Source organism: Stegostoma tigrinum, chromosome 18 (genome assembly GCF_030684315.1).
Source record: "Stegostoma tigrinum isolate sSteTig4 chromosome 18, sSteTig4.hap1, whole genome shotgun sequence".
In the NCBI taxonomy this organism is placed as follows: Eukaryota; Metazoa; Chordata; class Chondrichthyes; order Orectolobiformes; family Stegostomatidae; genus Stegostoma; species Stegostoma tigrinum.
Window position 1 is genome coordinate 28,989,491 of NC_081371.1, and position 16,471 is coordinate 29,005,961.

Here is a 16,471-nt window from a genome sequence, read left to right on the forward strand (position 1 = left end):
TCTTCTGCTGTCAAAACATTAACGCTGTCTTCTCACAAAAATACTATGCATCTTGGGGTCAGGAATTAAAAGGGAAGGGAATGGGGAAATCCTATTATATTTTCCCTAAATGTTGACACTGACAGCATCGAAACGAACGGGGATTTGACTGACTTTCTTTGGTGACAATCTGAACTACACTTTTCAACGAGCATTCACAGCACTTCAGATGACAGAAGGCTGTGCTGTTGCACTATGGGATACTGGACGAGTCGTTGATTCACTGGTGCCTGGTGCACTATGGGCTGTTGGAGGAGTTGTTGGTTCTAATAGTTCCTGGTGTGAGGAGATGGTGGTGGTGATGGAATGTAGTTTGAGATCATTAGCGGTGTGGAGTCGAGTGAATTTGCGACTTGGAGGCGTTGCTTTCTATTCTACTCCATTTTCGCCAACTCCTACGACGTCGCCCGAAGGTAATGAGAAGATCAGACTAAGAGAGTGGTTGTGTCCAGAGACATCTTGGCTTCAGTCACTGACTCACTCGAGCTGAGGTTGGCGACTGACTCCAAACGGGGTCTTTAGTTAACAAAGAGAAGGGTATAACCACTATGCCTCACACCCTGCTTCCTGTAATGTTGAACTTTTAACTTTATTTCATTATTTTTCTGCTTTGTACGTAAGATGTTGTACTAAGGTGACATTGTTACACTTTTCATTGTACTCCTGTATCCTCGTACTTGAGTACAAGTGACTATAAAACCTAATTCTGATTCTGTAAGGACTTCTTCTATCGTCTCAGATATATCTGTTCCAATGATAACACCTTCTGAGGGAGCGCTTCCATCATATCATCCTGTGGTTTGCACAATTCTTAGTCATGTTCAACCCATTTCCCACAATTCTGCCTTCACTGTTTTCCCCTAAGAACAATGATGTACCCCTATCCTCACTTTCCACCCTGCCAGTCTTTGTGTTCAATCCTTTTCCATTTTCTGCCACCACCAAATTCATCACTCCTCTCCCCTTGAGAGCAATCCGCAGGGACAATCCCTTCCATGATGCCCTGGTTCACTTGATCACTAGTGACACCTCTTTGCCCCAACATACCACCTTCCCATGCAATTACAGAAGACAGAATACTTGCTGTTTTACCATCTCATCGTCCAATAAACTGAACATGCTTTCTGAGTTAAGTAGCTGTTTTCTTTTACTTTTAATCTAGTCCTTTGCATTCACTGCAGGTAGTGTGGTGTCCTGTATATTTGCAAGATGAAATTCTGGCTGGGTGACACTTTGCAGAACACCACTGCTGTGCGTCTGTAGAAATGATCCTGATCTTTCAGCGATTTGCTTTTTCTATGTACCCGTCTTGCTGTCTTGCTAATGTTTTCATACTAGACCTGTGCAGTTCGCCACTGAATCCCAGCGCAAGGCATAAGAATGGTTCCCCATTTTCCACTGCGTACTTTATAAAGTAAAGGACTCAACATTGAGCCAAACAACTTCAGAGTGTAAATACTGTGCTCCATTTTGAGTGTACACATACTTTATCTCTCCCTGTCCCACCTCATATGCCTTGTTTCCATGAGTTTGCTCTCAGCAGAGTTAACCTATATAGTTTAACCTATATTCACACTTGCCATTGGCACTTAATAAAGAGATATAGATGCAGTCTGCCATTAGCACTTCTTTATCTTTTGTCCGATGTACTTTCACCATCTCTTTCACTTGCTTTTGCTGTCTCTTTGTTAAGAGCATAAAAATAATTTTTTCCAGTCCCCTTCAGTTCTGAAGAAAAGTCACATTGGATTCAATGTTAATTCTATTTCCATCTCCACAGATGCTACCAAACCTGCTGAATTCCTTCAACAGTTGTTTTTGTTTTTATTTCAGAAGGTCTTAGAAGAATATGGGCCAATTGCTGGTAAATAGGATAAGATCAGTTTAGGATATCTGGTCGGTGTGAATGAGTTGGATTGAAGTGTCTGTTTCCATTGTGTGTGTGTGTGTGTGTGTGTGTGTGTAAGTACCATTACTTTCTGTAAGATTCTTTAACCTTCTGCTGGATGTTTTATTTCTTCAGTGGTAACAAGAAGCAAAAGAATATCTTCAAAAGAAAAACAAAGGAGAGAGGTAGTTATTGCACAGCTCTCATGTATTTTCAACCATGTTTAAGAATCTGAGAATAGTCTACAGAAAATTGGCATGGCAGTTCAGTGACTTTAAAATCCTGACCATTACCCAAAGAATACAGAGTGAAGGGTAACTGACTTGTTATTTAATTGTTATTGATCTTGAAAGTATTCATTTTTACCCTGTTCATCCATTGTGTGGACTGAGCTAGTGACAAATGATACTTGCGCAATTCAAGGACTGGGTATTCTGTGTCAAGTGCTTCAACTCCTGACTTCTCAAAGCCACTTCATTAGTTGGCAACTCATAATGTGATGGAATAATTTTCACATTTTTCAGATGTGTGCCTGGAACAATACTCCAGGCTGAAGAGCTTCCACAACAAAGCAGTTCTGTTGCCACTGGCTTAAGTATCTACTTCTTCTGACAGTGTACTGTGTCAATGGTGTTACTATCTACAGAATTTATTGAGAAAATTCATCAAGGCTTCTTTGGCAAGTCCTCCCAAATTTGTGATTTCCACTAGTTTTTTTTAAAAAAGACAAAGATAGCAAGTGCATGGGATCAGCATGTCTCCATGTTTCCTGTCAATTAAAGTCCTGGAACTCATCACCTAAACAACAGTATTTGGGAGCACATTTACCAAAGAGTCTCCACTGCTTCAAGAAGCCCAGCACCACCACCTCAGCAATTAGGGACAGAGGCAAATACTGAACTTCCCAGTGCCATCCACACTCTGAGACTGAAGAAAAAAAAATAGATCACTTTGATTATTACAACATATTACAGTTAGTGGTAAAACACCATATTTTGTATTTATTTCTTTGAGAACCCGATTAATAAAATTGCTAATGTGAGAAACCAAAACTTTTCAAAACATTTAACAAAGTTTTAAAACGATATTTTATTTTTAGCCAGTACCTCCAAGGTCTGAAAAGATGGAAGTGGACCAGAATTGGTGCAACGTGTACCCAACAGCTGCAGCATTTAAACCTTCTGTTGTACCGCTTCCTATTCGCATGGGCTATCCAGTGAAGAGAGGAGTACCTCCAAACAAGATAGGAAACCTGGAGCTCGTAAAAGTGAGAATTAATATGATTTAATCAAATGTCTTTGTCCAAGATTCCATTAAAGCATCTCATAAAGATCCCTGATGCCTGGAGCCAGTGCCTTTCCAAAAGATACAAAATAAAACTCTAATTAACTGAATTTGCTCAGGTGTTTTGCTTTGGTAACTTGAACTGTCTGAAATTCTGAGGAAAGCATTAGTAGCCTTTGGTTTCAGCTTCTTAAGCCTTGTGTTTATAACTTTTCAATCTGGTTGTCTTGTGCCAACAATCTTTCACTTTCACAGTCATAGTTTCACAGAGAGTGATAAAAATGCAAAAGAACACTTTGATCAGCTCCTGTTTATATACTACCTGATGTGAAATTTAGGTTGTGGTCGTAATTATGTGAATATTGTAGTTCAACAAGAACAGAATGAAAATAATCCTGTAGCCTTGATGAGCCTTTCTTTAGGAATTGTCTTCCAGAACTTGAGATTGACAAGCCTAAGTGAAGCTTCCAGCTCAAGCCCCAACCTCTAGAAGTAGAAAATTCCAACAATATACACATATTACATGGATAAATTTTATTACCTTTTTGTTTTAGTCAATTAAATTGGAATGAGTCTCTAAGATTTGAGTAGATTTGTAGCTCGGGGTACGGATGTTGTGGTTGGATGGCTCCTCGAGCTGGTTTATTGTTCCGCAGACATTTCATTACCCTGCTGGGTAACGTCAGCAGTGCAGCCTCTGATGAAGCACTAAGAAATATATCGATAAGCACATGGAGCTCAACCCCATATACACTCCATTGCGAAGGAAAACCAGGAGTGAGGTAATCCAGCTCAATGGAACCAGATTTTAAATAACAGGTGGGAAAACACAACAGCACTTCATTGGATGCTGCACTGATGATGTTACCCAGCAGGGTAATGAAACGTGAGCGGAACAATGAACCAGCTCGATGAACCAACCAACCACAATTATAATGAGTCTTCTGAAATGCCATTGCAAGAAACTAGCCTTCATGATATATCCATCTCAAATTCTCTTTCCATTGATGTTAACCAGTTTTAAATAGGCATCAGTTTTACTGATACAAAGATTCAAATTACAAGATGTGATACATATTACTATAGCTGATCTTAGTGATGAACGAAAATGCCAGATAAAATGACAGAAATCATATGAGTCATTTGGTCATTTAACTTTTAGTATATTCTTGGGACTGAATTTAGTCATTACTGTGGGCTAAATAATTTTTGTGTTATGAAGTTCATTGTTCCAATTTTATGTCTATGATGGATTGTGAAAAGGTGTTTTTGATAATTAAAATTACTGGAGCCTAATTGCTTGACTTCCCCCAATTAATTGGGAACCCACAAAATCAGATTTTATGTTCAATGTTCTCAACTTCTTTCTACATCCTGCTCTGAGAAATTATCCCCTAGCGAGTTTTGAGAAGATTTGTAGCTCAGTTTGAGGTTCTGGATGTGTGTTTGCTCGCTGAGCTGGAAGGTTAGTTTTCAGACATTTCGTCACCATTCTAGGTAACATCATCAATGAGCCTTTGACGAAGCGCCGGTGTTATGTCCCGCTTTCTATTTATTTATTATCCCCTTTCATGATTTTAAGCTTATTCGAAGGATATGTTTTTGCACATTTTTTGTAACAAGAATCAAGCATTGTGCAATTCACAGTCTTGCAGCTACTAATATATTGAAAAAGAAAACCTTTGCACATGCTCACTATTTTTAAAAAAAAGGCAGTCTTGTCTAATAATCAAACTTCAAAAATGCGTTGTATTAGATATCACTTCTGACATTAGGAATGTATAACACACACCTTGAATAATTATTAAACAGTAAAGGATTCTGTTGTTTTATTTCTTTCAATCTTTGTGCCATTACGACTGGTTAAGTTGTATGTTTGATTAACAATTTCTAGTGACTGTAAAACAGACAGCTGTTTGTTTCCTAAATATAGTCATTACAGAAAGTCAAATAATTTTGCAAGATGCATGATGTTCCAGTTTTGTGCCTGTGAAGAATTATGAATGTTGATAAATATTGTGAAAACAACTGTCTAAAATTGTTGGTGGTAACGGCTGCAATGTTTAAATTTTCTTTAATCCCCATTTTAAAATTCTGAAAATTTAATTCTTCAACTAATGCCCTTAACAACATTACGCAATCATAAGAATCCTGATAGTGAAACTTAATGTTCTTTTTGGTCATGTTTCATTTTAAAACTAGAGGCAGGAGTAGCCATTCGACCCTTCAAGCCTGCTGCACCATTCAGTATAATCATGGCTGTTGACTTGTCCTCCAAAACTTTCCACGGTAGCAAATTCCACCGGTTGACTCATCTCATTCTTCTAAACACTACCGAAATCAGGCCCAGTCAAACCAAACCAAACCAATGTCTCCTCTTTCAACAGCCCTGCCATCTCCGGTATCAACCTGTTGAATCTTCTCTGCTTTTTTGTATGGCAAATGTATTCGCTGTTGGTTGGGAGCCCAAAACTTGACACAGTACTCCATTTGTGGTCTTGTGAAGGTCCTGTTTAACTGCAGTAAGATATCCCTGCCTCTGAACTCCAATTCTTCTTGCAATGAAGACCAACATACCATTTGCCTTCTTAAACTTCCACTGACTGGTGTATAAGGACACCTAGATCCCTTTGTACATCCACATTTCCCAATATATTACCGTCTAAATAATACTGTGCTTTTCACACCAAAATGGATGACATTTATTCATGTTTTACTGTTTCTGCTATGTGTGTGTCCACATACTTAACTTGTCTAGGTTGCCCTGAAGCCGTGCCTCAACCCCAACTAATTTTGTGTTGTCTGCAAACCTGGAAATATTACTGTTGCTTCCCTGATCCAAAAGCTATTGTATATATCATGAATAGCTAGGGCTCGAGCTTGGATCTTGCAGCACACCACTAGTCACCCCCTGCCATCTGGAAAAAGACCTGTTTATTCCAACTCTTTGTTTCCAGTCTGTCAACCAATTCTCAATCCATGCACTTGCAGCACTTCAAGATGTCAGTTTGCCTAGTTACATTTTGCCATCAACAATATGTAATGGTTCACAGACTGCAAAAATATCTCTGACCTCGCTGACAATGACCCTCATTACCTGCTAAACTAAATCTGTTTATGTTACATGTATTTATTGTTTGTTTGCCATTCTCCGGCACCATCTTAAAACACAAAACATGACATAGAATATCAATGTAGAAAATCAGGAAATAACGTTAAAAGTTCAAATTTACAGCTCAAAAAGCAGACAAAATAATCCTTATATTTATTATCTATAAATGTGTTTCAGATTTCAAATTTCTTACATCTCACACCACCTGCAATAAAACAACATTGTACAGCTTTAAAAGGTAGGTTGCATGGTAACCCTGTAATTTATGGTAGATGGTTTTAAGGTAGCCTTTACATTTTAGAATGGCTTTATATTATTCTGCAGTAACTATAACATGCTTTCTAGGTTGTAAAGCACTTTTAAATTTGGCTGCTCAAAAAAATGTTGTGATTAAATTTTAGTAGTCGTGGCTTAATCAGAAGATTGTGGACTCAAGTCTTGCACCAAAGCTTGAGCACAACAATTTAGGCTGACATTCCAATGCGACACTAAGCAAGCTGTGCATGTCTGAGGGGCTTTCTTTCAGGAGAGACTTTAAACTTTGACTTCTGTACATGGCTCTGTTTTGCAGAAGGAGAATTTTTCCCAGCACCTTGGTCAATATTTACCCGTGAGACAACATGACAATAGCTTATTAGACTGTGCCCTGTGGGAGTTGCTGAGCATAAATTTACTTCCTTGTTTCCTACATTTCAATGCTGACTAGGCTTCAAGTACTTTTTTGGTTGTAAAGGACATTGGGTCGTCTGTGCACAATTCGATAAATGTTGTTGATACTACCAGACTTTGTAAGGTAATTATGTTTAAAACTGTCAGTTTAAAAGACCTAGGACAAAATTTACTTGAATTCATATGTTAGTTTTAATACCTGGACCAAAAAGAAAAGATACCTGGTTTTATCACTTTAGACTCTGAGTCAATCAAACTGGAAAAAGTTGGGGAGAAAAGAACTCCTGAGTGGGTGCTGCTCAGCTAAGAAGAGAAAGACTGCTCTTGGGGTAACCAACAGCAAAAGGCTTGTGAGCTCAGAACACATGTTTGAGAAAACTAGAAAGTTAGAATCAATAGATTGAACTTTACACTGGGGGTTAATTCAGTCATTCTCCAAAGGCTCAATGGGAGGACTTGGTTTATAAGGGCATTGGAAAATTCCCCTTTGCAAATCAGAGAGAAAGAATCTTGTTAACTCCAAGATGAGTTGAATTTTAAACTTGTCACTCACCATGGGGAGTACCGTGGAATGAATAAATGTGGTATGAGTGTTTCCATTTGGTGACTTTGAAGTGACTGCACATACATTTTCATTCAGCAATGCAAATTTGCACAGTTTTGGGTCCTGTACTTCTTTCTGTCACGTGCAATCATCCATGCTGTGCTTGTGCATAAAACAGGCGAGGGATTGAAATGGGAATTGAATGGGGCCCGAGGGGAGAAAATGGATTGGATGCTGGGGCAAGGGGAATGAGCAGGGATTGAGGATGAATGGGGTGGATGAGTGAATGGACGACGTCTGATCTGTTTCTCCCACCAGATCCATTCTCTTCTTAGAACCCATTTCTCTCGGCTTTCTTGATATTGTTAGCTAGCCCAATGACAAAGACACGCATGCAGGTACTTTTCAATAAATCTCAGTCACTTGCACATGCGCAAATGTCTGCCTAGAGCCTACTGTGCATGCTCTTCAGTGTCGGCAAATGCGAAGAAGTTAAAGAAAGATATCTTTTCCATAGTTTAGTGTATTTGTTGTCTCCTAAATAATGTTTAGTTGATATTGATTTCAGTTTTAGTGACTGAAAAAGTTTTAAAATGAAATCTCGTGAGGTGCGTTGCATTGGTCATTGGAAACTGATATTTCTTATATCAATGGGGCTTGTAACAAAATGAAACAGACTTTGTGTTTGATTCAATAATATCTGTTTAACCATTTGCTTTCCAATGTTTAATGGTTTTTAAAAAAATACCGTCGTACATACAGCTGTGTCAGTTTCCGAGTGTTTGCTGTGATGAAATAGTTGATTTGTTTGTGGCCTTTTCAGAATTTCTTTAATACACTGATGCTCCTAATTCACATGCACATTTTATTCCATACACCATATTTGTGCCTGTCCAAGTGCCCTTGAAGCCTCCTTGCATCTTCCTTTCAACTTATATTCCCACTTAGTTTTATGTTATCAGCAAATTTGGAAATATTACTTCTGATCCCTGTGTCCAAAACATTTATATAAATTTTGAACATCTGTGGCTCCAGCACTGATTTTTGTTTCATCCTACATGTAACAAACTGCTATGCTGAGAATGACCCATTCATTCCTACTTTGTTTTTTGTCCAAACCAGTTTATTACTCCAGTCTCCAGTGTTCTACGTTTCTTTACTAATCTCTTGTGTGCAACCTTTACCAAAAGTATTCTGAATATCCAGATGCATCACCTCTTCAAGTTCTCATTTATCCATGCTAGAAGTAACATCCTCAAAAAGCCCCAACAGGTTTGTCAAACAGGATTTCCCTTTCCTAAAACCTTATTGACTCTGCCAATCACATCATTATTTTTTAAATATCTAGTTACAGCATCCTTTATAATTGTAAACATTATCCTTGCTATTACTATCAAACTAATAAGTCTATAGTTCACCATTTTTTTCTGTACTTCCTTCCTTAAACAGTAAGGTTATATTTGGAACTTTTCAGTTACTGGAAACCTTTCCAGAACCTATAAAATTTTGTAAGATAACTAGCAGCATCATTTAATCTATAGCCATCTCCTTCAACAAGAAAGTTAAGGATTGATCAAGGATACTCAGCACAGATTTGTTAGAGAGAGGTCCTGTCTGACTAGTTTTTTGAAAAGGTGACTAAACATATTAAGGGTGGTGCAGTTGATGGCTTGCATGAACTTCAATAAGGCCTTTGACAAAATCCCATGTGGAAGGCTGGTCCAAAAGGTAAGAGCTGTTGGAGGGTGTTTTTGTGATTGAAGCCTGTAATCCACATGTACAACAGGGCTCAGTGCTGGGACCCTTGCTGTTCATTACTTATATCAATGACTTGAATGTTGATTGAAAGGTATAATTAGTAAGTTTGCAGATGATCTTAAAATTGTTGGTGTTGTTAATGGTGAGAAGGATAGTTTCAGGCTACAGTCTGATATTGATCAGCTAATAAATGGAGCCGAGCGTTAGAAGATAGAATTTAATCCTGATAAGTGAGAGGTGATGCATTTTGGGAGGTCAAGTAAAGGACATGCACAATGAATGGTAAGTCCCTCCGGAGGACTGAGGAACAAAGGGACCTTAGTATAGATCCCTGAAGGTGTCAGCACATGTAGACAGGATGATGAAGAAGGCATACAGGGTACTTACCTTCATGCAGGGCATAAAATAAAGGAGCAAGGAAGTCTCACTGCTGTTTGTAAGACACTTACTAGGCTTCAGATGGAATACTGTGTGTAGTCTAGTCACGCGCTATCTGGACATTGTTGCACAGCAGGGGGTGCAGATGAAATTCAGCAGGATGTTGCCTAGGATGAAAAGTCTTAAGTTATGAAGAGAAACTGGATGCGCTGGATCTTTTCTCTGAGCACAGGATGCTGAGGGGAATTGCTTGAGGCATACAAAATTGAGTTATGGACAGAGTAGATTGCAAGAATCATTTCCCTGTGGCAGGCATGTCTAAGACCAGATGACATTAAAAAAAGTTTAAGGTGAGGAGAAAATGGTTTAGAGGATGTCTGAGGAAAGAATTTTTCAAACACACTGTCTTAGACACCGGTGAGGTAGGTACTCTTATAATATTTAAGAAACATCTGAATTAGCACTTAAAATGCTGGAGTGTAGAAGGCTACAGAACAAGTACAGATAAATGGGATTAGTGTAGTTTGGTGTTTGTTAGTTGGCACAGACATGATGGGCTGCAGGGTCCATTTCTATGGTGCATGACTCTGAACACTCTAGGCTTCAATCCTGTTAATTTTTTTGAGTTCTACATCCTTAGCGATACTTATTTCTTTCACTTTCTTATTTTCACAACTCCCTTGGTTCCCTAATAATTATGTGCTTTTAGTTTTTCCACTGCAATGCATTTCTTTTACTACTTTAAGGAAGTATTTTTGTAGTGTAAATTCTGCAATTTGTTCCATTAATTTAGTTGCATGTCATATTAGCACATTCTGATCTATACTATATTGCTAGAAATTGCTAACATTCTCTGAGAACATAAGTATAGCTTTTCAATATTGTTCAGATCTTGAGTCCTTGACAACATGCAAGGTCAACTAGAATTTAATTTAAATACTTTTTTTTTATTTATAATGCAATACAGTTGACATTCTTTATTTCTTATACCACATAGAAAACATTGGTACTGTAAGTACATTATGCAAAGTGTGAGTATTTGATTTGGGTCTTTCATGGTGGTTATTATATAATCGTGCTTTAGTGTTTGGAAATGACGAAAACTTTTTTAAATATGATAAAAGTAAAATGTTTTTGAACAGTTTTTGTACTCATCATCATGAGATATTTTTGACTGAAAGAACATTTGAGCATTCCTGTATTATGTACAGCTTCTTCCAAAGCCAAGTAAAGCTTCCCATTGTATCTTAATAAAAACCTCAGAATTTTTTCAGTTTTCTATTAAATACCTGAGATAGTCATACAGCACAGAAACAGACTCTTTAGTTCAACCAGTCCATGCCAAACATAATCCCAAACTAAACTAGTCCCATCTACCTGCTCGTGGGCCATATCCTTACAAACTTTTCCTATTCATGTATCTAATCAAATGTCTTTTAAACTTTATAATTTTCACTGCATCACTTCATCATTTAGTTCACTCTCTGTGTGCTCCAGTGGAAAAAGTCCCAGCCTATCCACCCTGTCTTTTTAACTCAAATCTTCTATTCTCGTCAACGTCTTGGTAAATCTCTTCTGAATCCTCTCCAGCTTGATAATATCCTTCCTATAACTGGGTGACTAGAACTGAACACAGTATTCCAGAAGAGGCCTTACCAATGTCCTGTGCAATTTCAACATGATTTCTCAACTCCAATACTGAATGGACTGAGCAATAAAGGCAAATATGCCAAACACCTTTTTAACTACCTTTCTATAATGTGACGCAAACTTCAAAGAATTATGTAACTGCACCCCTGGGTCCCTCTGTTCTACAACACTACCTAAGGCCCTACCATTAATTGCATAAGCTCTATTCTTGTTTGTTGTACCAAAATGCAATACCTCGCATCTGTCCAGATTGAGCTCCATCTGCCATTTTTCAGTCCATTGACCCATTTGATCAAGATCCCTCTGTAATCTTAGAAAACCTCATTCGCTGTCAACTATATCACCAATTTTGGTATCATTCGCAAACTTACTAACCATGCCTTCTATATTCTCATCCGAATCATTTATATAAATGACAAACAAAAGAGGACCCAGAACTGATCCCTGTAGAGCACCGCTGGTCACAGGCGTCCAGCCCAAAAAGCAACCCTCTGCCACCACTCTGTTTCCTGCTGTTAAGCCAATTATTTATCCAATTGGCAAACTCACCCTGAATCCCATGTGACCTAACTTTACTAATTAGTGTGTCGTGCAGAACCTTGTCAAAGCCTTTACCAAAATACAAACAAACAACATCGAGTGCCCTGCCATCATTAATCTTCTTGGTAACTTCCTCAAAAAAACTCAAATCAAGTTTGTGTGAGACAATTTTCCTAATCATGCTTGAGATGAGTTATCTAAATTTGTTTTACCTAAAACCCTTATAGGCATTCTAACAGTTTGGACTATATCGTACTTGGATTGATCTAACATGCTGTGAAGTTAAATCTAATGGCTGATCTTGCAAATACTAAAAGAAAGTATTCTTGGATGCTTATGTATCAGTTTTTTATAATTCCAGTATTAATGCTGAAAATGTAGTGATTTTTATTTCAGCAGACCCATGATATTATAATGCCAAGATTTTCAGTATAGTCCAAACCTTGAGGCATAACACTATCTAATGAACTAAGATTACAATAATGATACTTTATTAATGCTAAATGGACTAAAAGTTTTATCTTTCTAATTATTTCACTGATGCAGAATTCTGCACTGAGTGGCCAGCAATGCTTGATAGTGATGAAAAGTGTGAGCATCATTTCCCAATCGAAATTAAGACAACAGACTATGTTGCAGCAGGACCCTCTGCACGCAATCCCAAGGCTAGAGTGGTTACCATGACAGTAAGTGATGAGTAAATGGCAAAAGGCCACAATATGTAAAACTATTTAATATAATCTAACCAAATTGATGCTAAAAGTCCTTTCTTGGTGAGCGATGTTAACAGTCAGTAAATGTGCTTCTGTGCAACATGGAGGTGTATAAAATTCACTGTGAACTTTAGGGAGCTCCTCAGCTGAAATATTATGCAGCATATCAATTTAGCTGCTTCATTAGCAAAAATGGATGCTTTCAGAACTATAGTTCCACTGCACGGCTGTCAGCTCATGATATCAACCTCTGTGTGTTATGTTCTTACCCAAGCGACCAAGGTGGAGATTATTTCCTGTGCTGAAACATCTGTGCTGTGATACTGAGTTAATAGGAAAAGTAGCTAAGATCTTTCTCATTTTCTTTCTCTTCTTTTTCTATCTCACACTGTCTCAGTCCCTTCCTTGCCCCTCTCTTTCTCTGGCTTTGCTTTCTGTCTCTCTCGCTTTTGCTTTCTCTCTGTCTCTCTCTCTTGCTGTCTGTCTCTGTCTCTCTCTCTTTTGTTTTCTGTCTCCCTCGCTTTTCCTTTCTCCTCCTTGCATTCTCTCGCTCATGCTCACTTTTTTGCTTTTGTTATTTCTGTTTCTCTTGTTCTTTCCATTTCTCTTGTTCCTTCCTTCCCCCACCACCCCTCTCTCTCTCTCTCTCTCTCTCTCTCTCTCTCTGTGTCACTCACCCTCCCTTCAAATTAGATATACAATTGATTAAACCAGTGATAGCTAGTTTGTTTGTAAATAGAGCTGCCTCAGTATGCAGAAAGGTTACCAAGTCGTGTGTCTTAGAATCATTCTAAATAATTGTGTGCCACAGCATTGGGAATATGACTGAAAGGGACGATTTCCTGTCACAAGTGACAATGGGACTTTGGTGAGAGACATTAGGTACACACAGGGAAGGAGGTGCTAAGTAATTTAAATTGAGGGCCAACAGTGAATAATTCCAGTGACATAAGCAAAATGAGCAAGGAAAGAGAATAGCACACAGGATCTCAAAAGTTACTCGTCTCTGGATTACTCCCAGTTCCAAGCACTAGTGAGTATTGGTTTAGGAAAGAGCCAGAACATCCACATTAAGTTTCATCTGTTACAAATGTGGGTCATAACATGTCTGAATAGGTTGATTTAAAAATTTCCATGCGAGTCCAACGGAATGGTTTAGGCTTTTGGAATCAGTGGGCACTACAGTGGGCATCTTCACACCCAGAACTGACGTTTTAATTTGATTTAATTTTAATAACCTCTTCGGTTAACTTTTGATTTTTTTGGTTCCTTGGCCATAGTGTTCAATGTATATTTAAGAGTAGAATTAGGAGGAAAGTGTTGATGATTGTATAGCCAGAGAAATAGTGGAGAGGCTGGCTTTACCTTCTTGGGGCATTGGCACTCAGTTGGTTAGAGATGAGACCTACTTAGGACAGATTGGTTGCAACTTTGCAATCAATACATAGTTTGCTAGTGCTGTTTGGGTGATTTAAATCAACTCACTAGGGAGATTGGGATCAGGATGTAGCATTTGAAAGGAGAAGCAAATGCGCAGAAGATGCAAAATGGCAGATAGGACTAATGTAATCGTTGGGTGTAAAGTGAAGTTCGAAGAAGACCGAATGTAATGTCTCTATTAGGTTTATATTGCATGCAGGTAACTGTGTTTCATGTGCTGCAGGTACAAATAAGCACGATTTTTGTCCCAACTGAGCCCTGACTCAAAAGACAGAGCTACATACTAAATTTTCTAGAATCTAAAATGGGGAATAAAAGAGAATGAGAGGTGATGGTATTGATTTCAGGAGAAGATTCCATTGCTGGAGAGAGGATTTCCTGGTGTGGTCAAGGGCAGAATCCATTTGGTTACAGTTGATGAATAGAGGTGCAGTTGTACTATTTAGTGTATTCTATATGACACCAACTAGTGGGAAAGCTATATGGTGGTAAATTTGCAGGGAAATTAAAGGTGCGCTAGTTATGTAATAGTGATAACAGTAGCTTTTACCTTAATATAGATTGGAATAGTAATAGTGCAAAGGTGGAAGAATTTCTATAAATATTCCTACAAATATACAAACTCCCTACAAAGGAAGAGTTATTGCTCGATTTGGGTTCTCAGGAATGAAGTGAGTCAAGTGTCAGTATGGGAATGCTTACACAGTGGTGATCACAGCTATCCTAACATTTATTCAAACCAGAGTAAGAGACAAACCAAACAAAGGGATCTGGATGAGGAGGGAGGTAAGCTGATGGGCACGCAACTACAATTAATTTTACCAGCCGCATGATAATGAGACTGGGGAACGGAAATATAAACATTGAATGTACAAACCAGCTGCCTCCCTATTTCAAGATGCAACACAAGGAATATGGGACACAAACCAACAGTACAGTGTGAAATAACAAAACGATCTTACAATGTAAATCGTTAAGGATTTACTGCGATTCAGCAGTCAATAAATCTGCGTGAACCCTTTTCGACCTCACAACTAGGCATTGTACAATGTTTCTTTTTAGTTTTTCTTTAAATCATCTTCAGTGATACACATATTGACCAGTTATTACTGCCCTTGACTAAACCTGGAAAGATTTGATGTTCTAACCATTAATTGTAACTACAAGCTAACTGAAAGATCTTGTTCTCCTAGTGCAATGTTGGAGCACCCTTGGTTTTGGAAGTAATTCATTCTTTTTCCCCAGAGTTCAATCAGATTGTCAGAAATACAATTTTTAGGATAACCTTTAACATTATTAGGGCACTTATGGATCTCCCTGCTAATGATGTCTATTACACACAGTTTTTCTGTCCTTCCTCAGGAAATATACACGTCTTAGAGGGAGAGCAACACAGCCCTATTAGACTGATCCCTGACTTGAGTTGTCCAGTGAGATATGTTTTGTCCATTTAATCCTATTTTATCTGCATTTTAGAAGAATGAAATATAATTTTGTTGAAATGTGTAATATTCTTAGACACCTGGAGTCTATTTCCAAGGCTGAGGAATTTGGAATTAAAGATTACAGCCTCAGAAAGGAAACTGGTTTTGCTTAAATTAGATTGTATGTTAGAGATATTGAACAAAAAAAAAGTAAATTCACAAATAGCTAAAGGGTTATTGGCACTGCAACTTATATTTGAACAATGGTGTAAGTTGTCCAAGGATATTAGAGAAGTACATTTTAATTGTTTTATAACTGACTTGGGAAACCAAGCATTTGAACAGTTGAAACTAAGCAGGCTAACTGTCTATTCAGAATTTGCTTCTTTTCCACTACCTGTGATTTTAACCTGAAAGCAACTGAGGCAGGCAGCTAATGCTAATCAAAAGAAAACAAAGAATGAGATGGAAACCAGAAACTATAGCTGAAACTGCTGAGAAAACTCAGCAGCTCTGGCAGCATCTGTGGAGAGAAAGCAAAGTTCTGAAGCAGGGTCACTGAATCTGAAATGTTAACTCTGCTTTCTCTCCATAGTTGTTGCCAGACCTGCTGAGTTTTCTCAGCAAGTTCTGTTTTTGAGCTTATGGTAATACTTGTTAAAGTACTAGATTACATTTGTAAGGTAGACATATTGACGGAAAGCTATTGGGCCTGCAATTATTGGCAACAAAGCCAGAGACCAAAAGATAATGGGGTATTTTTCTTTCATGCAACCAAGAGTCACACAAGACCTCACTTCATTCCACAGGAAGATGCGACCTCTCTAAAGCTTTATTCTATTCAACGGCTAATACCTGCTCTTTCTCATTTGAGGAGCAAGGTGTACATCAGTAAAAATTAAATGAGACTTGATGATTAAAGTTATGATAACCTATTGAAACTGGGGTTGAGGGCATTAACCTGCGGGAGTAGATTTCAATCAACAACCCAATGAAGCAAAACTCTCTTTGTTTATTTTCATTTTATTTAGT

At 38.1% G+C, this 16,471-nt stretch overlaps 1 protein-coding gene across 1 annotated transcript in view; it reads left to right on the forward strand.

The window, feature by feature from the left end:
- Positions 1–262: 262 nt before the first annotated feature.
- Positions 263–16,471, forward strand: part of mrps35 (mitochondrial ribosomal protein S35) — a 31,496-nt gene continuing 15,287 nt past the window's right edge. Inside the window, exons 1-5 of the mRNA XM_048549540.2 lie at positions 263–452; positions 2,063–2,112; positions 3,027–3,194; positions 6,501–6,561; positions 12,409–12,548. Of these exons, the coding sequence (XP_048405497.2) occupies positions 329–452; positions 2,063–2,112; positions 3,027–3,194; positions 6,501–6,561; positions 12,409–12,548 (543 nt within the window). The 5' untranslated portion in view covers positions 263–328. The remainder of the gene's footprint in view (positions 453–2,062; positions 2,113–3,026; positions 3,195–6,500; positions 6,562–12,408; positions 12,549–16,471) is intronic.